The sequence below is a fragment of the Cynara cardunculus genome (genome assembly GCF_001531365.2).
Source record: "Cynara cardunculus var. scolymus isolate 2C chromosome LG 5, CcrdV1, whole genome shotgun sequence".
Classification (NCBI taxonomy): domain Eukaryota; kingdom Viridiplantae; phylum Streptophyta; class Magnoliopsida; order Asterales; family Asteraceae; genus Cynara; species Cynara cardunculus.
Window position 1 is genome coordinate 21,736,079 of NC_037532.1, and position 24,925 is coordinate 21,761,003.

Below are 24,925 nucleotides of genomic sequence, written 5' to 3' on the forward strand. Positions count from 1 at the left end.
GATAATGGTTTTAGTCGCACTCAAGCAACTGGTATTTTAGCATATTTGAAGACATTTGATTTTGTGATTTATTTGCATTTGATGTTTCATATTTTAGAGATCACAGACTTGTTGTCACGGGCTCTTCAAAAAAAGGATCAAGATATTTTGGAAGCGGTTTCATTGATAAGAGGAACCAAACAACTATTGCAACAATTTAGAGAAACTGGTTTTGATCCACTTTTGAAGAAAATGTATTCTTTTTGTGAAGCAAATGGTATTAAGGCTTTGGATATGGAAGACTGTTATTCAAAAAAAGGAAGACAAAGGAGCAACATCACCAATTGTCATTATTACAAGTTTGATATTTTCAACACTGTTGTGGACATGCAAATTCAAGAGTTTGGGGATCGATTTAGTGAGGTAAGTACTGAATTGCTTAAAAATATAGCAGTTTTGAGCCTATGCGATTCGTTTTCGCAATTCAATGTATCAGATTTATTGAAGTTGAGTGAGTTGTATCCTCAAGATTTTAGTCATATGGAAAGGATCGCTCTTGAGAAACAACTTAACATGTGCTATTTGATTGTGCGTCAAGATGAAAGATTTGCCAATTTGAGTGGTATTGCCGAGCTCGCTAGACTGCTAGTGGAAACAAAAAAGCATCAAACTTATCCTCTAGTCTATCGGTTATTGAAGTTGGCCTTGGTTTTGCCAGTTGCTACTGCAACAGTCGAAAGATGTTTTTCTGCTATGAAGATTGTGAAGTCAGATTTACACAACAAAATCGGTGATGAATTTTTGAATGCTGCAATGATATGTACTATAGAAAAAGCACTTCTCGCAGTTTCAAATGATGATGTAATTACGCAATTTCAAAAGATGAAAAGTCGTAGGGCACAGTTGTAAGAGGTAACTTTTTATCATTTTTGTATAAATTTGAAGTTAATTATTATTTTATTTTATAACATGCCCCCTACAATATATTTTTCTGCGTCCGCCACTGAGTTTTAGTCCAAAGATTCGTCATTCAAGCTTTTTCATTGACCCGGTTTTGACCGGGGATGGGTGTTAACTGCCGGGCCGGGGCCGCCCCACCCCGACATGCCTAGCTCTTACTACCCAACCTTTATCTTCCCCACGCTTATCTGCCACTAAAACCCCAAATAGCCTAGCGAGGGGTTTTGCTTCTTGTCACCCTTCAATGGCGTTCTCCAATGCCTCCCTCTTATCTTCTTGCTCTTTATACAGACTCAATCCTGTTCTCTTCTCTCATCGGCGTTGTAGTGTCACTTTGTATCGATTACATCTTCGTATCCTCAAATCAAGGTTTTTAGCAGGTAATCATGGTTTCGTCCATCAATTTCGGAAAGTGTTTGATTTCGTAGCAATTTCATTAATTTTAACTCTTAAAAAAGGTATAATTTTTCATTGGAATGTGCTAATCTTTATGCAATGGTTTTTGTTTAACTGAAATTTCAGTTGCTGCATCTGACAATGGAGTATTTACTTCTCCCGAGATAGCAAAATCTTTTGACTTTACTTCCGAGGAACGGATATACAACTGGTATTTGTTTTGATCGAATGTGCCATGTTTGTTTTGTGCATGTAATTCACATTGCTCTATTTGAACTGAAAAATGACTCACTTATCATCATCTTAATGCTGGAATGGGATGAAAGTATGCTTGTGGACTGGGTTAGCCATGTTGAAACATACAAGTATGTTATGTCCGAATAGACAACAATGTCAAACGGCCTATTTTGACACCGAAATGGCATGGAGACTGGAAACATTTCTTCCTAGATTATCTCTCTCCTTGGTTCTGCAGTCAAAATTTACATTTTAACTTATCATCTCATAGAGGTGAAGTTTCCTACAAATATACGTTCAACCCTCAGTCTACTATTTAAGGATGCCAGTTTTCTTTCTCTCTTGAATACCTTGTGTTCTTACCACAATATTGCTTGCATTGGCTTTTATGTAGATGTGCTTTCCATAATTGTCTTTTGAGACATCATTTGTTGGGAAAGGCTGTCCTAAGAGATTTGTTACTAGAATGTTGCTTTTGAAATTATTCATTCCGTAATTTATCATGTTATTGCTTCTAGGTGGGATTCTCAAGGGTATTTCAAGCCGAACTTCGATAAGGGAAGTGAAGCTTTTGTTGTTACTATGCCGCCTCCAAATGTGACTGGTTCGTTGCACATGGGGCATGCTATGTTTGTGACTCTTGAGGTTAAGTAAATGGTTAACATAGATGCATCTTTCTTTTATGTGAAAACTTTGTTCTACTTCTTAGTCTTATTGCTAAACCCTTCATTCAATGTGAATAAGAGTATGCTATCTGTGAGAATATTTGGAATCCCATTAAATTACTCTTCAAAACAGCTCTCGAGGAGAGAAGGGAGGTTCCAACATATATAGAAGAGAAATGGTCCAAGTCTAGCCCATGTGGGACTCTCACACTATCCCTACGTGGATCAAATGGCTATTTGTCTATTCAATCATCTGGAATCAGCATAACAGGACAACTACAAATAGTTATCATCAACCTGCATTTGGAAACCAAATATGAATGTAAACTTCTTCTAGGCCCGCCACATATGCAGTGATGATATTGGTGTCAAGCTTGTTACAGAACCTGAAACAGGAAAATGATATTGAAGAGTGTGTTGTTCTATGCTAAAAAAAACTATAATCCAATTGCTTTCTAGGAGCAAGCATTTATATTGCATTAGCAGTTTAGCACTACATATTTTAACCATGTTGCCATTCTTTTCTGTGTCATCACAGTAACTTTATGGTGTTTTAGCAACTCATGTGCAATCGTCTCCAGGATATTATGATCAGATACCACCGGATGAGGGGCAGGCCTACTCTCTGGCTTCCTGGGACAGATCATGCTGGCATTGCAACCCAGGTTTGGGTTTTAATACTATTATACCGGATCTGTAAGACTGTAACCCTTTCCCTATTACAACCTCACTTTTTTGATTCAAAATATTTCGAACTTCAAATTTCAAATTAAATTACTGTTGCTAGTGTGCAAAGTTTGAAACAGAGTCTCTAAACCACTTTGAAGTGGTTCATGATCTAAAAGTGATGATTTAAATTGTTATAAACATATATGGTCTAGCTTAACCGCATACAAGCAATTGACAATTTTTTGAGTGCTGTTGAGCTAACAAATCCATCTTGAATGATTCATGTTATGATAATTCATTTTGTTCAGGCACATTTCCTGTGTTGTCTTTACAAACCATCCATCCAGCCATCTCACATGTTATGTTATATAACTCCCTAATATCTTTAAATTGTAATTCTTAATTATATCTTCCAGTATAGGAGTAGAAGAATGTTGGAAGTGCGAGTTTATCTAGAAATGGACGTTACTTAATTAAGTATATATGTGTGTATATATATATATATATTCTTTTTGTTTCTATGTTTCTGTTATGCATGGTTATAGTTTCCAAATTTAAGTTTGATATTTAAGATGGATCACCAATAAGAATCATCAATATGTGATATACTGGCATCGGATTCTATTATGCTATACTTTGACGCAAGTGAGATCTTGTCATGCAGATATTTTGTTGTTCGTATAAAATTGCATGTTGAAGTATAAGCTTTCATATAGATTTACTGCACCTTCAATGGCAACTGTTCCATTCCTGCTTGTTGTATTCTTAGTTTACTTATTTGTTTTTATCTTAATATACATTACTTTTTCAGTTGGTCGTGGAAAGAATGTTGGCTTCTGAAGGAATAAAGAGGGTTGAATTGGGTAGAGAGGAGTTCACCAAGCGAGTTTGGGAGTGGAAGGAGAAGTATGTCTATTTGTTTCAGTTATCGTGTTATTAGCATTCAAAGTAGGCACATTTGCCCACTATGGATTTCTGGGTCCTCTAAATGTGCCTATTGTGGTTTCAGTTTGGACTATTTGCCCATAAGGCTCTCAATATTTATTTTTATGTGACCATTAAAATTGCATGTGGCAGGTGGTATAAAAACTTAACTAGAAGTTTTAATGTGGTTCTCATTTTTTCCCGTTATAATGCTCATGTGATAGGCAATTGTGCAATCTCACCAATTCAATCGATATCTCTCTCTCAGAACATATAGCGCATATGGTTCACAAAATAAATAATGTATCCCTTTAACATTACAAAATATTTATGCTCCATTTTCATTTGCTTTTCTTTTGAACAAAACAAATGACTCTGCTTTTTACACTTGCTCAATCTCTAAAGCTATTTCATAAACTTCAGAATTCTTTTTTTGATGGGTTTGTATGTATGCACCATTTTTCTTGACTTTCACAATCTTAATCGGTCAATAAGTTATTTGTTGAAGTTGTATGAGTTATGTGACTTCTACATAGATCTTTTTGTTTGACCAAACTAATCCAAGTTCTCTTTTGATATTTCATTTCCTTTTCAGTTTGAATGATTGCAAGCAAGTTCAATAAAAAAGTTTTCAAGTAGATTAAAAAATAAGCTAAATAGAAACAAATTAGGAACCCCAATAGGTAAATCATCCTAGTTGAAATCATAATGGGACCGTTGGGGAAGCTGAAAAGTTACAGTGTCTGTAAATGCTATTTACCTTGAAATATATATTCCAAACTATATTCTCTTCCCCTTCCCCTTCCCTCTCCCCCTCCCCCTCCCCCTCCCTCACTCCTTTCCCTTTTCTCTTTCTCACACACTTACCCATAAAACATATTATGCTTCCTTATCTTTCTGGTCTTTAATTTGGTATACTTTTTGGACGACATTTATGTAATTTGGGGTTTTCAAGATATTGCCAAATATTAAGTTGAGCCAATATTTTTTTTGGTCAAGTTATAGTCTTTTCATGTGAATCTTTTTGATAGTTTCTTTCTAATACATCTTGTTAAATTTGAATATTCTAATCAAATGATTGCAAACTTCACATCTGAAGCATGGAGGAAACAACTCATCCTTATAGTTGACCTTTATGTAGGAACATGTTGGATGGCCCATGGAGTAACATGTAACTGATAATACAAAAGGGGAAAAAGTAAAAATAAAGGTGGCAAAATTTATAACCCACACATAATCATGATCATATTGCCAACATAAATTTTCCTTGGTTTAAAATTAATTGCCTGGGTTAGGACCATGTCAATGGTACACTTGTTACGTCATTACCATCTCTGATGATCTACTTTGGATTTATCTTTGAAGGTATGGGGGAACCATTACAAATCAAATACGCCGACTGGGTGCTTCTTGTGATTGGACTAGAGAACATTTCACACTTGATGACCAGCTAAGTCGTAAGACAAATTTCTATCAAATTGTAACCCCCCAATAATTTGAGAACCATGTTTGTTAATGGCAATAAGCATTTGAATGTTATCCTGTTTCTTATGTCTTGCAATAATGATGAACATGTTTGTTGTTCAACGACAAAAGTTTTATCATCTAACATTTCATGAGTTCATTTTCTTCTTAATTGTTGCAGGTGCTGTTATTGATGCCTTTATTAAGCTTCACGAGAAAGGGCTTATCTATCAAGGTATGGATCAATTTCATGTTCTCACTTCTCATGGTTGATTGTTTCATTTCCGTTCTCTATTGTGGTATTTTACACATAACCTTCGATAGGAGCTCTTGAGACGCATGGTTTAGGTAGTAGACTATGGGTATGGATTTGTAGAATGGATGGAAGGAGGGTAATTAAGAGTAGATAGAGGATGAGGTAGGGGGAGGGGTAGCGTCGTGGCAATTAGGCTACCGGGGCCTTATGCCCAGTAGAGGGTTGTCTTAAAAGGGGGGAATTTCCTACCTTTCAAGTCTAATATTGTTTTTGCTTGTGTGACTTGTTCGAGGTATAGTTGCCCTTAGTTGTTAAGAGCGCACTTGAGGCGTGCCTAGGCTCTAAGGCTCAAGGTCTTGGGCTTTTTTAGAGTCGAGGCTAGGCTTATTCATGAGGCTCACTAAGGCGTTGCGTCTTGGCTGAGGCACCTTGTGGGCCTAGGCATGCCGCATAAAGAGTTATTGAATACCTAGTCAACCCCTAATATGAAATAAAATTTCTGATCTTCTCATCTCCTAGACTTCTTAAAAAAGAGTTATTAAATAGATGACATAATAAGTTATACCCTAATATTAATACCCAGTCCTTAGAACTTCAAGCCTCGTTCTCTATAAATACCCGAACCTTAAAACTTCTCCTTCACGGCTCACGCCTTAAACCCTTCTCCCTTTTGCCTCTATCAAAGTACTACCGGTTGCTGTGTTGGAGGCTTGTATTTGGTGCATATTTGAGTTGTGTAATTGTGTGTGTATATATTCTGATAAGATGTGCCTTGCATTCCTGAGGTTTGCGCCTCATGCTAGGCCCCCAGACCCCTTTGTGCCAAGTGCGCCTTGAGCCTTTAACAACTTTACACTAGCCTTATCTTTTCTGTGTACTAGTAGTTGTTAGTATTATGCCTTATATTTTTGTATTGCCTTGTTTATTTAACGTATTCCCCTCAGATTTGTCCTTGATTGTGTTTTTTGTTTGCTATACATGTTGCTTGTTTACACACACTCTCACATATAGCTTGCCCGTTTATTTCTCTTAGTTGTTGTTTTGCCAGCGACAGGTTCTTAAGGAAACAACCTCTCTACCCTTTGGGATAGAGACAAGGTTTGCATCCTACCCCCAAACCCTATCTTTGCATGGGATTTATTGGGCCCATTTAGTTTGGTTCTCATTTGTAGAATCCAAACACAAACTGAACTTGACCTTTTTAGTATCTTAGTTGGCTACATGAATCCTTTATCTTCCATTTGGTTTCTATGAAACATCAAATATAAAGCCCTTGTGCTTGTCTAACCCCTATTGGGGCTTCTTACTTATGGTGATGAACTTATTGGTTTTTGTTGTATTTATTTAGAACCTGGAAAATTCATTTACCTATCCATTGTTCCTAACACTACCATATCCTTAAAATTTCTTCTCAGCCAACTTCGTTGCTTTAACATGTTTGCTATTGGTGAGTTGGCTCTTTCATAAGTAAAAAAGCTGATCTAGTATTTTTTCTATTAACTTTTGAATCCAATTTCAGTGCCAATCTATATGAGAATACTTGTGGCTAGTATATTATATTCTCATTGTCTTGCTCTTATAGAAATAAAAATAAAAGAAATAGCAAGAAAAAGAGAAGCTGAGGGTGTGTTAATCTTTTAAGCATATTATTTTCAGTCATTTTCACTTGGATTTCGTTATTTACAATGGAACAATGATGTGGCAGACAATTGCAAAATTACATGTGAATACACATACATAAAATAGAGAGACAGAGAAATTAGAAGCTTGCACATATAGAATTAAAAAGCTGATCGAGACTCTTGTGAAAGGTAAAATGTTAATCATCAAATTTTATCTATTTGGTTACCGAAGAAATACACACTTTTAGCGCGCTGCGAATGGTGACTTCTTGAAGATGGGATATGTTGGTGGAGTGCTTAAGTAACTGTGCTATTATTTTAGTCGTAGGCAAGACACCTAGAGAGACTTGTGATAGTTTCTATTATAAAGAATGTGTAGGTTAACCCTTGAGGGTAGCTCAATCGGTCAGACATTGGTTTGCTTCCCACTAATCGCTGGTTTGAGTCTCCTTAGGGGCCGTCAGAGGTTTGCCCGACTGTTTAGCTTTAGGGCCCCATGGGATTAGTCAAGGTGCATGCAAGCTGGCCCGAACACCCACGGTTATAAAACGCCTAGAGAAGAGGAGGGTACCATGGAGGTATATCAGGGTGATAAAGGGGTTGTATGGCTGAGCAAAGACTTGTGTGTGGACAGCGGTGGGTGAGACTAAGTATTTTCTAGTGGGTATAGGGTTATACCAAGGATCAGTGTATGCCCATTCCTCTATGTTGTGTTTTTGGATGCGATCTCGTGGGGGTTCTAGGAAGTGTTCCATGGTGTATGTTATCGGATGATATTATATCGTTTATGGTGTTGAAGGAAAAGGTCAATGTGAAGTTGGAGTAGTGGATGATGGCTTTGGAAAAATAACCTTGCGTATTAGTCGCTCAAAGATAGAATATATGTGGTGCAATTTTAGTGAGGACCACATTGATGATAGGGGAGATGTCAACATTGATTGGAGGGCAAGGGGTACCCCAAAAGGACAATTTCAAGTATTTAAGCTCTATGATTCAAGCTCATGGAGAGGTTGATGAGGATGTAATGCACCACATAAAGGTAGGGTGGCTAAAATGGAGAGCTGTGAGGGGGATGCTGTGCGACAAGAAGGTTCCACAAAAATTGAAGGGCCAATTCTACAGGGTAGCCACTACACCAGCCATGTTATATGGGTCAAGAGTGGTGGGTGACCAACTATGTGATATTAGGTCAACAGTGTTGGGTGTTAAGGAAGGCCCATGAGGATGCTTAGATGGACTTGTGGTCGAACCTTGTTAGGCTGGATGCCGAATGAGCCAATACAGGTGGAGTTGGGAGTTGCATGTATCACGGATAAATTTAGAGAGGGAGGACTGCCGTGGTTTGAACACGTACGCAGGAGACCAAGGTCGGCGCTAGTGAGGAGAGTAGAGAATGTGTTGCTCGAGGGGCAATCCAAGGAGGACCTGAGATGCGCAATTGAAGATGGACATGACAATCTTAGGCATTTATGAGGACATGACCTCTGATAGGAGTTATCGGGGATGTCGGATCAGGGTAGTTGATTAAAAGTAGGGACCTAGTCGCTAGTGTGGATAGAAAGAAGGGAGTTATCGAGGGTGAGGGTAGGATAGGAGGTTTAGGGAGCTGACAAATTGGATACAAAGCCTACTTTCGATGAAGGAGCGTTTGTGTGTTTTTTTGTACTTGGTTTATGTCTCTTTGTGCCTTTTTCCCTTTTCCTTCTTTTTATGCTAATCTTAAGTATTCTACTTGCCGGTGTCTATTCCTTCCCTCTCACACTTTTGCACAAGCCGGTTTTTATAGAGTGGATTCTACCCATTCTAGACCCTGCTTTCAAGCGTGATATAGTGGGTTTGTTTGGTTTTGCTTTAACAAATATTGTTGTGAGACCACAACAATGATAGGAATAGTGAGAGAGAGAGGTAGCAACAATGTGAGAGGATGGAGACGGGACGAAGATGCAGAAAGAACAAGGACAGATGTATGAATTACCCACTTATGTGATCATCAAGTCTTTTGGTTATGGAATGCTTTTATCTTCTGGGTAGAAAAGGAAAGAAAAGGTTCCTCTCTCCTCTCCTAAAGAATGCAACGTTTGACTTCGCATGTAGCTTAATGAGTAACTTTGACTAATGGTCAAATGTCTAAGATGCCCTTCAATAAGACAACAGTGGTAGAATTTTGCACTAAAACCAATGTCACTGATATCTTGTAATGATTGCTAGTAGGCATACGAGCAATTTTGGATTTGAAACTTACTAAAAAAGGATATTTTTGCATTTTATTTGGGACAACCCAAGATGGAAAGTCCTGCAATATTTTGTGATGGAGGAAGTAAATTTGAGTGGTCTGGTCATCTCCATTGCAGATCTCTAAATGAATTGAGGAGACTTGTACCAGGGAGAGGGCACAGAGAGAGGCATAGATGGTCCAAAGTTATCATAGCAGAAGTTTAGTAGTCAGGAAAGTTTAAATGATTGAAAAACAGAAAACGTTTTGACCTTAAATAGGAGTATAGGGCTGCTTGGAGGTATCTAATTATGTGCCATAGTCCTAGTTTTGTTTCAGTTACCTTGTAATTTGTAGTGAGGTTCCTTTACGACCTTCCGCTCCTGGTTTCTGATATAAACTTCTTTGTTTTTGCTCTCATAATAAATTTTTGGCATCGTGCTTTGATACATCGGACTGTGTGCAAAGAGAGATGAACTGAGGTCTGCCTTGGTCTTAATCTCTATGTGGCTTTCTTTTTTAATTTTGGTACATGTATAAAACTTCATAATAGCATTTGGATTGTAGTTTCATTTGATTGATGTTATAGATTGACCTTGGTTACAAGGCATGGGTTTACAGTTATTTGTAGACTTGTAATATTTGTTAGTTCTATTTGATGGCAAAGGAGGCATTAATCTCTGCCCGCATGCACTTGATTAATGTTTCCATGGGTGGTACCTTGGTTTATATATATTCTTTACCATGGCTCCGTTTTTTTTTTTGAAGATACCATCTTAGAAAACCCAAATTGTGTCCAAATTTAATGTCCAGGTTGCCCTCTATATGATTTAGAAATAACTTGAGAAACAAAGATTTTTACTACTCATTGACCCAGATTCTTTTTCTGAACTTATTGAATTTGATCTGCCGATTCTAATCTAGTCATATGCAAGTATATGACAAGTAAAAGTGTAGGGGATTGCTTGGTTTTGAGACAGTTTCTAATGGAAGTGATTAAGAATCATCAATGGGAGAAGAGTAATTGGGAAAAAGTTAATAAAGAGTAGTCAAAATGTAAGTACTGTCCTCAAATTGCTCTTGTGCTCTTCTCTCATTACTAAAATTGCTTGAATACTACTTAAAGATGAGCTAATTTCATCCTAATTCTCTCCCTTACAGCTATTTAGCTTGTTAATCAATCACTATATAGTTGCAATCTATATGTGCTGCTGTTAATGCTTGCCTAGCTTATAGCAAACAACACAATTGACAACAACTGTTGGATAAATTCCAGTTGATTCTTTTCTTTGGCCAATTGTTAATTATTCTATAAAAATTCTTACCAATGCCATTTGGCTCTTCACAATAAAATTTCTTGCTCAGTCCCTCCATATATGTTTTCTTGCAGGCTCTTACATGGTCAACTGGTCTCCAAATTTACAGACTGCAGTTTCTGATTTGGTATATTGGATCACTTATGATCAGCTCTCAATGGGTTTTATCTATTTGCAAGCTCCCAAATTAACATGATTATCCATGATTTCATAGGAAGTTGAATATTCTGAAGAACCTGGTACTCTATATCATATCAAGTATCGTGTCGCTGGAGGTTCTAGGTAATTGGTCCGTATTTCTTATTTCATACTCCATATTCATTTGCTTGTCCGAAAAGGCATGAAATTTCGTGCTATGAATTATAATGTTCATTAAAAGGTGATCTGGTTTTGCAAGGGGTGAGGAGAGACATCCTTGTATGCTACCTTCTGCTTGGAGTTTGCAAAGAGGTTGTTTCCCTGACTCGACCTTGCAACCTGGTTACAAAGGAAAGCTTACCAGTTGCCCAAGATCGTCCTTAATTATATGCTCATTTATCAATTTACATCTCACACATCTATTTATGTGCACATGTGTTTCTTCTGCTTTTAGATGTACTAGGCAATATATTCCCTTAACTGTGCTTGTGATTGAGTCCATAACCCCTACCTAAATATGGCTTCCAGATTTTAAGTCATGGATATTAATTTAGCTTGGTATTTAAGTGTCTTTGGCATAAAGCTTTAATTCTATATACATTGTAATACTATCAAAAGTCTGTTTGAGAATTTAAAACCGCTGCCAATTTACAGAAGAACAGAAAAAGAACTATTACCCTCTTCACAAATCACTAGGCTTGATTACACTCGCCATTATGCTATAAACTTCTCAGCATAAAAATCTACACTTCCCAAGAAGTTCCTCTCCTCTCAATATCCTTTCTGCAACGACCTGGAGACCCCAAAACAGGACAAATTGTGCTAATTTCATTCTATCTATCATTTGTTCAGGTTTATGAGAAAAGGGGAACCATCATGTTGTTTTACTATTAGAAGACAAAACCTTGTACTAGAACTTTAAATTGTGTTTTGAAGGAGAGAATGATAGATTCATAAGATAGGATGGGTGTGACTATTTCTTGTTGTAGATTTTGGTCTTCTTTGTGAAGCTGCTCTATATCTGCATATACAAGAAGATTGCTATGAACTTTCAAAGTTATGTGCTTATGGAACTAATCAAGCAAAGAATAAAGATTTGGTAGGTCATTAAATGCAGCAAACCTTGCCTCTACTTGCTTGATGGTTTGTTCACTTTGAATTCTTTTCTTCAATGGTTCATTTAGAGATTGCATGTCCCTTAATTTTCTAGCCATGCATGTTTACTAACCATATTCGTGTTTGTATCCTTTTCATGTTGTAGGAGTGACTATCTAACAATAGCAACCACACGACCAGAAACTTTATTTGGTGATACAGCTGTTGCGGTGAATCCTGAGGTAAAAGTGCTCACTTCAACCAAGTTAGATCAAGCTAAAATATAATTATGATTACTTGATTAGCTAGCTCGGTTACTGCATCACATTACACATAGTAGATATGGGAGTAACCTTGGTCTTCTTGACATGATGAAGAGTAATGGGATGAGTAGTAAGTTACTTAGTGGTATTTCAACAGGATTACCTTTTCTGCCAATGTTTAGCCCATTACATACAGAGAGGAATGCCATGGACAACTTGTATATGTTATCCTTTTGTTATGTAATAAAAACCAGTAGTATGAATGGTCAGTAGCTTGCCTAAACATGTGTGCCAAAGGCGATCGTAACTTCTATTCTGAAATAAACGAGAATGCATTTCCCCCTTGCTTTCAGTAAAAGTTGGCTACTTCGTTTTTTACTGAATATCTGTTCAAAGCAGAACAGTGTTTGCTTTTGTCGCCATTGTTGGTTTCAGTATGGCATGAATGTTTATGTATTCAATCGGTTAATGATGGATTTACTACTACCTTTACAGGATGGAAGATACACAAAATATATTGGAAAGTCAGCCATAGTTCCAATGACATTCGGTCGTCATGTCCCAATTATTGCTGACAAGGTACTATCAATGCTTTATATAATATAGAAAGAGAAGAGAAAACAGTATATTTATATGCTGTCCTGCCATTACTTTTTTTGAAAGCATAAAGTTACTGATTCTATGGTTCAGAAGGATGCTATGATTTTTTTTATATTACATCATTAATGTTCACAATTAGAAGTTGGTTAATGCACTATTTTGTGATGAAAAACCTCAGGAAAAAAGATGAGCGAACTTATTTTAGAAGGAACAAGGTCCATATCAGTAGGACTCTTCTCTTTTGAAAACCTTAGTTGCTTGGTTTAAAAATGCGCGCATAATTCCGATGCGTGATGCGCTCCGATGCGCTCGAGGTAACGCATCAGAGGGGCTGATGCGAACCGATTCCATGATGCTCTCTGATGCGGTCGCATCACCTATGCATCACATGATGCATGCATTAGCGCATCCTATATGTTTCATGTTTAGGCTCCTTTTTCATTATTTAGAGGTTTTTAGTTGGGCATTTTGTAGATTAAAATAGAACGTAATAATGACCTAATAAAATAGAACCCCTCTCAAGTGAAATTTAATCGTGCCTTACAACGTCGATATAAAAAAGAGGGAAGTAGTGATGAGTGGTTGATGGGGAGGATGGACTGATGATGAAGATGATGATTTGGTGTTTATTGATGATGATCTTACGTGGGATGACGTAGGTAGAGCTTCCGGGGCGTATGAGACTCCTCATTTCACTAGAGCATCAAGAGGGAGAGTAAATGATGATGGGTCGGGTGTATCAAGAACTATAAGTGCTAGAGGAAAAGGACATGCTCTTCAGGATGAAGATGATGAAGTTGAGGTGGAAGCAGATATTGGAGGGTTTGATAATGATGAGGGAGATGAACCCGTGTTGGGGTTTGATGATGCTGATCTTGGGGAGTATTAATTGGTCACTTGGTGATGAAGAACAGAAAACAGAGTAATAATAACAGTAGATGAAATGGAGAAGGAATAGGGAATTTGTATTAATGGAGAAATAAGAACCAACGATTCCAGGGAAAACTCCCCTCTCGAAGCAAAATGCTGAGATTCAAAATCAAAGAAAAATCTCATAACATGCCTGACAACGTCATTCCCTATTCTATTTATTCTTCTCTCTCTCCTCTAACAGACTTGTTAGCCACTTTCCTGATTTACCCCTCTTGTCCTTCTAGAATAGACATGTACAATTCTGGGCCTTTTGTTATTAGATACCAATAAGTCAGCATTTGTATCACTTGGTCATTTAGTTTGGGATTGGGGACTATTAGACATTTACTTCTGTTCTTCATGGTAGTAGTTTGTGTGTTTAATTATTCCGATTCACAAACTTTTTAAGATTCTAATGCCACTTTTTGAACTACTTTATGTTATAAATGAAGTATTTTGATAGGTAAGTATTTTTAAGGTAGAAATTGATATGTAGAATTAATTTATAAGTATTTTTTGAATACCGGGCGCATCACGCATCACGCATCGGCTTCCGGGATCCTTACCACCTCGGACCGCATCACGCTTTTTAAAACCAAGCTTAGTTGTTTATTGGCATAAATTTATGTTGTATAGAAATTGAAGTCACCTCTATTTCAAAAACTAGTTAAATAAAAGAATTTGAAGTGGAATCTTGATGTATCTCCTCCCTCAACCATTCTAACTTCTTGTTACTTGTTAGTGTCTGAGGTTAAGTGGTTAGATGAAGACAGCAAGGTCTAACTGTTCTAGGCTTGTTCTGATAACAATTAGTTGCTCTGTTATTCACTATTTTACCTAATAAAATAAAATTAAAAGAAGGAAAAAGGAAGAAGAATCAAAACAAAATTGTATATTTGAAAGAACACTTATTTTACCACCGGTGGTTAACAGCAACTCCTCCTTCCTTTCTCAAACAGGTTATTTCTGAGGATTCTTTGCATCATTTTAAACTCTCAATTTGCATGTTCTGATAGAATGCTTCTTGCCTTGTACTGCAGTATGTAGATAAAGACTTTGGAACTGGTGTTTTAAAGATAAGCCCTGGGCATGATCACAATGATTACCTTCTTGCTAGAAAGCTTGGTCTTCCAATACTTAATGTCATGAACAAGGATGGGACCCTGAATGAGGTTGCTGGATTGTATAGGTGAGTTTTAAAAATATGTTAAGCTTGTTGAAAAACAAGGAATTGCCAAGGATTCTTGTTCTGGCTTATGTATGAATGTTGCACATGTAAAATCAGTGGCCTTGATCGCTTTGAGGCACGAAAGAAGTTGTGGTCTGAACTTGAGGAGACAGGCTTAGCTGTCAAGAAAGAAGCTCACACTTCAAGAGTTCCTCGTTCTCAAAGAGGTGGAGAAGTGAGTTATATTTGTCTTGCTTTCCTCTCACATGTGCTTATTCACCAGCTATTGGGTTTTTATGCTAATCTGTCTAACAATCAGATCATAGAGCCTCTTGTGAGCAAGCAGTGGTTTGTGACTATGGAGCCTATGGCTGAAAAGGCCCTTGAGGCAGTGAGAAAAGGAGAACTAACCATTATGCCTGAAAGATTTGAAAAAGTATGTATGATATCTTCAACAATAAATTTTCTCTATATCTTTGCATGCATCACTAGCTCATCTTTATAGCTTCAAAAGCTTCTATTACCTGCTTTGATGACCTCAACATTGGCTTCTCTACTCATCATCATCTGTAACCAGGTCACGATTAATGAGTTTGCCATCGAGCATCAGCAAATATGATTCTTTGTGTCATTGCCTCACCAATTTACACACTAAAAAAGATTATAAGCGCTTTGACATTCAATTTAAAGCTCTGTGTTATAGCTTATTTGATGTCTTCTTTGTTACTTCAGATATATAATCACTGGCTATCAAATATCAAGGATTGGTGTATAAGCAGACAACTATGGTGGGGACACAGGATTCCAGTTTGGTATGTTGTAGGCAAAGACTCTGAAGAAGATTACATAGTTGCTAAGAGCACAGATGAAGCTCTTAAAAAAGCTCAACAAAAGTATGGAAAAGATGTGGAAATATATCAAGATCCAGATGTTCTTGACACTTGGTTTTCGAGGTTTGTTTAGTTGATAAACCTTAATACAGTTATATGCATACTTATCTGGCCGTTCTGCAAATGTTTCTAAGCATGCCTCATTGGCATTTTTCTAGTTCTTTATGGCCCTTCAGTACTTTGGGATGGCCTGATGTGTCTGCAGAGGATTTTAGACGGTTCTACCCAACATCAGTGCTTGAAACAGGGTATGCATTTCTGCTTCTTTCATTTTTCATTTCTTTTACGAATATGAGAAAAACAAGATGGTAGTTTTTCGGTATACAATGATGACCTGCTGTGTGGATTCTGTTTTCTTTCTAGAGGTATAGTTTAAATGAAAAATTCTGTACAAAGTGTGTGAAAAGTATAATTGTTGAAACTTGACAAATCCATGTCGGTGGTGGTCAGGGAATGCTGGGGTGGACATATCAGAATACAAAACATGATATTTCCCATAAAAAGTCTAATGTGCTTTGGTTGAGTGAAAATAAAACAAGTTAATTGATTGACTTGTATTGAATAACTATTGAAAGTATATGCAAGTACTATATCTTTTCTCAGTCTCGCTTGTTACTGTTAGCATCTTTTGATTCTCACATCGAATCTCTGAACCAAATGACATATACACTTGCATACGAACATATGAGATATGTCCAAATGTCTATGGTGGCAATGTGATTCTAATGTGGGGAAAAACTTGAGAGCCTGAATAAGAATGTTGTTATGTAGAACATGTGAATTAACCCTTTGATCAGATAGGTAGCAGTTAGGGTTGCCTTCCTCCAGTAGTGCTTTGGAACTTTTCTTTCAATAGTTGGGACCGGTCAAGTGGTTTCAAGTAGGTACACATTTTTTTCTTTCAGCTACCCCCATTTTTTGGTGTGTATTTAATTGGTGGATTGGAGTGTAATGCCTTTGTTTTGAATGATTAGGAAATAAAATTTGGTTGAAGTATTTTTTCCATTGTATGACTTTGATTGTGGTGTTGAATTGGTTTTGGATTATGCTTAGAGTGTGGATAACTGTACTTGCATCAAATTTGTATTTCATCAAGAATAACCATGCGACTCGTGTACAATGGTCTATACATGTGACAAACCAACATGCACTGTCTAAGCTTGCAATTCTAGATGGGTCCCAAACATTAATACGGACAATAGTAAAGGGAAATAGTGTTTTATGATTGATGGCTGAAATGATGTTATTTGATGTTTAGTATAATGAGATGATGCACATTGAAAATGAGATGCAATTATTCCCTTGAACAAATGAGGAAACATATTTCTCAATGCATGAAAGGGATATCCTAATCTAAAGTATTGAAGCCATATATGGATTTTATTGGATAATGAAAATGATTATGAAAAAAGGGATATAGGTTTGTTGGTGGTATCCAAGTAGTACAACCCATTTTTCTTCTTAAACAACCCATTCTTCCTCGAGTGTATTAGATGATAAAGTGACTTTGTAGCTTAAATCTTTGGTCATTTTTGGGATCATAGATAATTTAGGCACATGAAGAACACAATTAAGGGTGATAAATGGAGTGATAAAGATAATTCTTGTTTGAGCTATAAAGGCTAGTGATCCCTTAGGTAGCGTTTGGTATGCAGACATAATTGGACAGGACTGAACAGGACATGACAAGAGGGTAGGACTGTACAGGACTGGACTGGACGGGACAGGACTTAACATAATAGGAATATGTCTGGTGTTTGGTATGACTAGGATTGGACGAGACAAAACTAGACAAGCTACCCTCAAAAGTTATTTGATTATTTTAAATATTATATAATAGTTATAATTAACACAAATAAAGTAAATAATTAAAGAATAAATATTTGTATATAATTTTCATATTCGTATCAAATTTGAATGAAAAAAATTGATATAATTGATGGTAGTAGTGGTGGTGGTGGAGGTGGTTTTGGTGGCTGACGGGCGTTGGTGGTCGGTGACCGACAGTGGTTATGAAGGTAGAGGCAGTGGTGCTTGGTGGACGACGGTAGTTATAGAAGACATGAAGATGGTAGATTGTGGTGGTGGTGGCAGTTGACAACGGTGGAGGAGGTAGTTGTGGTTGATGTAGTGAAGATGGTGGTGGTGGTGGTGGTTATGGTGGAGGGGAGGTGGCAATGAATGGTGGTGGCTGATGGTGGTCGTGGAGAAGGTTGCAGTAGAGGAGGAGTTGAAGGTGGCGAACGACGGTAATGGTGGTGGGAATGGACGGTGGTCGACCATGGTAGAGGTGGCAATGGACTTGGTGGATGGTGGTTGTGGAGGCGATGGAGGATGTTGTAGTGGAAGAGGAGGTGGAGGTGGAGGTGGCCGCCGGTGATAGCCGGTAGTGATGGCGGCGGATTAAACTAGCGGTGATGACCATTAAAGCAAATACCATATTAAGGTTATATATCAAACGAGGGTAGATTAGTAATATTTTAGTTTCTGTCCCATTCTTGTCCCATCTTGTTCTACCTATTTTGGTGGAACAAGAAAAAATCTCTTTTGTCCCATGTCGTCCCACCTTGTCCCTGTCCCGTGTCGTGCCAAACGTGGGACAGTGAGTTCTTGTTCTGTCCCATGTTGTGCCAAACATGGGACAGTGGGTTTTATCCCGTCCTGTCCTGTCCTGTCCCGTCCCATGTAGTGCGTTTGGTACGCAGTCAGGAATGGACAGGTTGGGCAAGAGTGAGGTAGGTAGGTGAAATTCTTTTAGAAGGTTTTAGGGTTCTCATGTACGTCGGTAGTTTAGTTTACTAATCTTGTCCCATCTCCCCGATTTTTGTTCCACCTATTTTGGTGGGACATAAAATGATTTTTGTCCCACTCAGTCCTGTTCTGTCCTAGTGCCTTAGTCTAATGTCCCGCCAAACATAAGACAACAAGTTCTTTTTGAGTCATGTCACGTCCTGTTCCTCGTACCAAACGCACCCAGGTACTTGAATCTTTAGGTGTCCAGAACATTGTGTGTATGTTGAAAAATGATAATTGTGAACTAATCATGTTGTCCATGGCTTTGATTAGCACATTCGGGAAAAATTGTTGCAAGATATGAGCCACTTTGTTTGGCAAGTAGTAAGTGAATTTCTTATCCTTCTCACCTCCTCTTTATTGAAGGAGTATGGTTCTTGCTGATCTGATGCTTCTTATGTAATTGCCATATTTCCTTGTCTATTCCACGTTTCCTATTCCCATAATTCCGTTGAGGATTGTTTCTTTGATAATTTTCGTTGTTGCTTTATTCACATTGTGTATTCCATCCAACTTCCAACAAATCTTCTTTACATTGTGTCATTTCTTGTGGTAGAACTTTTGGCTGTCTTATGCTTGTTTTGTCTTCGGTGATAGGAGGTTTTACCTTCCCAAATCTATTTGTACATGCTCGGGCATATCTTTCGGCTTTTGGAGGTCTCATTTGTAGTTAGCAAGGTAGATTTTTCTTGTTGACAGTTGGGGCTTCTATCAGTATGACATTTCTTCCTATTCAAGGACTTGGACTTGGACTTGATCAAATTCCATGTTCAATCCCGCTAAGAACTCATTTCATTGATGAACTTAAGCAGCAAGGATTGCATTTCATCTTACTAACGTGATAGTAATCAAGTTCGAGCCATTAGTTATTAAGGGTACTATAATACTTGGTGACAAATGGGGTACCTTGTTTGTTTTTTATTTTGAAAACCAATCTTTGACAATCTTTCTGTTTTTGTCTTCTCAAAAAAATCGCAAGCCGAGGATCTTTACGGAATTTGTCTCTCTACTCCTTGGGTTAGAGGAAACGTTTTATGTACATCCGTTTCCGAACCTACTTCTGAGTTGGATATATTGGGTACTTTTGGTTTGGTTTATTTCGAAAACCGGTGTAGCATCCTTTTACTCTGATTTTCTTAATAGATGTGAAAAACATGCAATTTCCACTTATTTCTGTATGTATCGAGTCCCATAGCCACAACATAATCAGTGAATCTTGAGTATAGCCACAACACAATTAGTGAATCTTGAGTATCGCACTTGTCATATTTGGGGTCTTTTCTTGGTGCAGGATCGAGTATGGTGAAGTTCTTCTTTTCCATTGAGCTTTATGTGGATCACTTGGGACCAGATCATGTAGTTTCTTCATTGAGTCGATATGCAACTTTAATATTCTCAAGTTCATTTGATTATGCTTCATGGACAACTTCAGTTGGTCCAGTAACATTTAAAGAGTCTGGATGATGAAGGCATGGATACTTCTCTTTAGATAGGAAAACTGAGGATGGAATATTGATTTTAAATATTGACTAAATAGTTTCAATGATAAAAGTTGAACAAGAAAGAGCAATAAAGAACAAGAAAGAACATGGTAATGTTGTAGCTGTGATACCTTAACACTTTAGAGATATTTTGTCATGCTATGTCATTGATTATAATTTTATAAACTGTTTATATACAACCTAAAAACATACATAGGTACATTTCCTAGTTAAATGGTTAGCTAACCAAAAAAAGAGAAGTTTTTGACTGTAGACAAAATCACAAAATCTGCCAACAATAGAAATATAATCTCAAGAAATAAGAGATTATATTTCTATCCTAAGGATATGAAGGTTAACTTCCGGTATTGATTTTGGTTAACAAAGTTTCTCTATTTTGTTACCATTTTATGGTAAACCAAACAAACTGAGTAGGGTAGGATGTATATAGACCTTACTTCTGTTTTAATAAGACAGAGAGGTTGTTCTCAAGAAGACCCTCAACTTGCAAAAAAGGTTAAGTAAAAAATGAGAGCACAACTATAAGCCGCCAAATTTGCCAAAAGGGGATCTTTTTTTTTTGTTAATGTAAAATTATAAAAGAATGCAAAGAACCTTCCTAGCTAGAAAGCTAAAAGCTTTAGAGAAGTAGGAGGAATATTATTTTCTACTATATGTTGATTACAACATAAGGAACTATATGTACAAGTAGAGGTTAGGAGATATACTATGACTACAACTCCTAACAATATGGGATAAACACTTATCTACAAACGTTTCCTTATTAGAGTCTATCTATAACTCCATTAATCCATATCCGATTACGATTCTACACTCCCCCTCAAGCTGGATGGTATATGTTATACAATCCAAGCTTGCCTATTAACGTGCTGAATAGTGGTAAACTTAGTGCTTTAGTGAAGATGTCGGCCACTTGTTGAGTGGTAGAAATGTATGAGACTTCAAGATTCTGTTGTCAATTTTCTTCTTGATAAAATGCCGATCCACTTCAACATGTTTTGTTAGATCATGATGAACTGGATTATGTGTCATGGCGATAGCAACTTTATTATCACACCAAATAGTCATCGGGTGTAGTACCCGGATTCTTAGTTCACTCAGTAATCTTCTTAGCCAAAGTGCTTCACACACACCTTAGGCAATAGCTCGTAGTTCGGCTTCAGCACTACTTCTTGAGACCACTCCCTGCTTCTTGCTTCGCCATGTGACAAGGTCGCCAAACACATAAGAATAGTAACCCAAGGTAGAACGCCAGTCAATTTGACAACTTGCCCAACTTGCATCTGTCAACACTTCAATTAATCGATCCCCTTTTGACTATACAAGAATGTGGAGCTCAACATGTCTGGAAGCACATGAGAACGTTCTTGTTTCTTAAACAGTAAACCATGACCTGGTGTTCCTTTAAGATACCGTAGGATTCGGTGAGTAGCATCAAGATGGCATTGGGATGGTGAATGCATGAATTTGCTTACATAGTTAACTACAAATGTAATATGTATGTGCAAGGTATATCAGTTGACCAATAAGACGTTGAAATCTCCCTTGTTGACTGGAACCATAAAACTAGCATCAGGCTTTAGAAGAATCCATAGGAGTAGAGGCTGGCCGAGAACCGAGCATCCCGGTGTCTTTGAGCAAGTCCAAGGTATATTTCCTTTGAGACAAGCTAATCGTAGATTTCGTTCTTGCAATATCCATTCCCAAGAAGTACCTACCAAGGTCTTCATTTCGAAGGAGCGAGCCAGATGGGCTTTAACGTTTGCGATGGCCACTGCATGATCTCCCGTAAGTATAATGGTGTCGATATATATGATTAGGATAGTGATCTTACCATGTTCTTTAAGGTAGAAAAGAGTGTGATCGGCATGGGCTTGAGCATACCCAAATTGTTTAACTGTATGAGTGAACCGATCAAACCATGCTTTTGGGGACTGTTTGAGACCATAAATGGCCTTCTTGAGACGACAAACTTTATGGCTGCCATTTAGAGCATGAAAACCAGGGGTAAAACCATGTAGACCTCCTCTTGTAGGTGCCATTTAGAAATGCATTTTTTACGTCTTGTTGATGAAGAGGCCAATCGAAGTTGGCAGCAAGTGAGAGGAGAACCCGAATGGTATTAATTTTGGCATCCGAGGCAAATGTCTCCTGATAATCGATTCATGTCTGGTGTAGCCTTTTGCTACTAACCGAGCCTTGTATCTTTCAATAGAGCCATCACTTTTGTACTTAACCGTGAACACCTTTTACAACCAACTGTGGTCTTGCCGTGCACCCGTTCAACCACTACCCATGTACCATTTTTCTGAAGTGAACGAAGCTCTTCACATACTGCAGCCCGCCACTTAGTGTCTTGCAAAGCTTCATGAATTACTATTCTACAAAAGCACTAGAGCACATCGAAGATACTTCCTATCTATCCTGTTACAATGGTCAAAATCTTAAATAGCGGTCAAGACCATGATTTGATATAGCAGACTATATAATAATTAGAATTATATACATATATATGTGTGTATGTATGTACACATGATTACATGTATGTATAACTTAACATATTATATGTATCAAATAAAAATATATAGTTTCAACATCAAAACATCAACTTCAAAATACTTTGGTCGATAAAAAATATTTGGGTGGTTTATAAAATGTTGCATTATTATGAAAAAGATGGCAGTATAATTTAAGTGCTAGATAATTGCTTTAGTTTCAACATCTCTTCATTGATTTTAAAGATAAAAACTTAATCAACATGTATACTTCTATCAAGTCTGATGTACTAATCTTATACTATACGAATTATTGATATGAGAAAAACCAGAAGGTGTTTCTAATTTATTAAAGAGTAGCATGGATTTGAACATAATGTTGTCACATATAAATATTTAAAATAAATAATAATTTACATTTTTTGTTGTGCTATATATATTTGAGTTTTATCTGTAATTAGGTTTAGGCCTAACTTCTGAAAGTTAGTTCTTATTAGTTCTTATTAGTTCCTTTACTATTCTTTTTTTTAAATCAATGTAACTATCAAATTTTCTTCGAATTGATGTATTCTTTTTTGTATAGGATTTAAATATTTATTGTTTGTCTCTTTGACTAATTATGGCAAAAGAAGAAACTAATGTCAATCTTGTTAATATCCAATTTATTTAATATGTTTGTTATGTTTGATAATGATCAAGAAATATATCTATTAATGTGTATAAATTAAAAACATTATGAGTTCTTTATCTGCACTAATAAAGATCTTAGATAATGTTGTCTATAATATGCCGTTGCAATTTACTAACCAAATCAAATCAAAACCATACCAAAACGATCCAGTAATCCCACTCGAAAGTATTGGGAGTGTCAGATTTATGCAGACTGGACCTCTACCCAAAAAGAGTAGATCGACTGTTTGTGAAGACCCCTGGCTTGTGCACAAGCATGGGCAAGCAAGTAGAAGGCATAAAGATTAACAAACCGTGAACAAAGCGCGATAAAGGTAAGGAAGGCAAAACGCACACAGCGCAAGGCAAAAGGAACACATCTCTAGCCTAGACTATGAGCCATCCACCCCCCACCCTTCAAAAAGTACCTGTTCAACACCCTTCAGCCCGACTATGCTAGGTATCGGTCCATAAACCTAGCCTGCTACCTTGGTTCTATGTCTCCATTGTACTCCCATTAGAGGTCATGTCCTTGGAAATGTATAACACTACCATGTCCAACCTCACTCGCTCATCCCACGTCCTCCAAGTACTCCCTTCTGCTACTGCAATTTACTGAAAGTGGCAATTTTTCAAAACTTCACATCCTCTTTTTGAAAAAACTCGAACAGAAAAGCCCAAACTCCGATAAAATTCAATGTCATCTTCAGACTACTATGTTTGTTTTTCTGGATGTAAATAGAAGTATGCTGTATGATAGTGTTCCGTTACAAGGGGAAATTACATGAATAAAATCTGTTATTAGGATGTTTCTCTTGTGCACATTGCATTCCACTATTCATCTCTTCATAGTAAATCTACTGTTGACATTGATGACTATTATACTTTTGCTTTATCATTTTATTACCTTCATAAGTGTACACATGTCACATGGAAAGAAAGTTAGATTTGTGAGCTTCTTGTAAGCTCAGGTGTGGGATACCGATAACTTCTGCCATGGTTTTAAGTTGGTTTAGAAGTTATTTAGCTTGCTGCTTTGGCTGTGAGAAGGTTCAAATTGTATTAGAGCTGATCCTTGTACCATCAGGATGGTGGGGCAAACCTCAATAAACGTGATAAGTCCTCGGGGGGAAGGGGGGGTTATAACATCTAGGCAACTCCTACATCGGCGATTACAGTGAGAATTCTGGGAAGCCTTGACAAGAATTTCAGGAAGTTAGATTCGTGAGCTCCTTATAAGCTCAAAGTTGTGAGCTACCAATGACTTCCACCATGGTTTTAAGAAGTTATTGGGCCAACTTGCTGCTTTGGGACACGTACAATAAGTGCCTTGGCCTCTATGAAACTTTTTGCCTTTTGTTTTTGGGTTGCCTCTTCTATGCTGTTCCACCTTCATTTTGTGAATGGTGCTTCCCAATGCAAGCATGATATTTAGGTTTTCACATTAAAACTGGCAACATAGGTGCATAAGGTTATGTTACATATAGATATCATAGTAGGGATAATAGGGGGCTGGTAAATTAGTCAATTGTGGGGGCTGGTCAATTAGTCAAGTACGTTGGGTTATTAGAAGTATAAATAGAAGGGGATAGAAGTGATTAGGCATCAGTTCTATATTGTGTAATTGGAGGAAAACCTCTCTGGAGAGATCCGGCTCTTTCGAAAAACTGGAAATCAATTTGTAAACATTTGATTGTTGA

The 24,925-nt window shown here is 37.3% G+C and overlaps 1 protein-coding gene across 6 annotated transcripts in view; it reads left to right on the forward strand.

Moving 5' to 3' along the window:
* Positions 1–1,135: 1,135 nt before the first annotated feature.
* Positions 1,136–24,925, forward strand: part of LOC112512768 (valine--tRNA ligase, chloroplastic/mitochondrial 2) — a 42,494-nt gene continuing 18,704 nt past the window's right edge. The window contains exons 1-16 of one of the 6 annotated variants that reach the window (XM_025118899.1): positions 1,136–1,319; positions 1,462–1,546; positions 2,091–2,217; positions 2,819–2,902; positions 3,718–3,812; positions 5,196–5,287; positions 5,476–5,529; positions 10,775–10,827; positions 10,915–10,982; positions 12,100–12,175; positions 12,692–12,775; positions 14,749–14,897; positions 14,994–15,111; positions 15,196–15,312; positions 15,609–15,829; positions 15,925–16,014. In XM_025118899.1, coding sequence (XP_024974667.1) covers positions 1,184–1,319; positions 1,462–1,546; positions 2,091–2,217; positions 2,819–2,902; positions 3,718–3,812; positions 5,196–5,287; positions 5,476–5,529; positions 10,775–10,827; positions 10,915–10,982; positions 12,100–12,175; positions 12,692–12,775; positions 14,749–14,897; positions 14,994–15,111; positions 15,196–15,312; positions 15,609–15,829; positions 15,925–16,014 — 1,649 coding nt within the window. In that variant the 5' untranslated portion in view covers positions 1,136–1,183. Of the gene's footprint in view, positions 1,320–1,461; positions 1,547–2,090; positions 2,218–2,775; positions 2,934–3,717; positions 3,813–4,104; positions 4,134–5,195; positions 5,288–5,475; positions 5,530–10,774; positions 10,828–10,914; positions 10,983–12,099; positions 12,176–12,691; positions 12,776–14,748; positions 14,898–14,993; positions 15,112–15,195; positions 15,313–15,608; positions 15,830–15,924; positions 16,015–24,925 lie in introns of those variants that run through there. The other 5 variants (XM_025118901.1, XM_025118903.1, XM_025118902.1 and 2 more) reach the window with 5 other exon arrangements.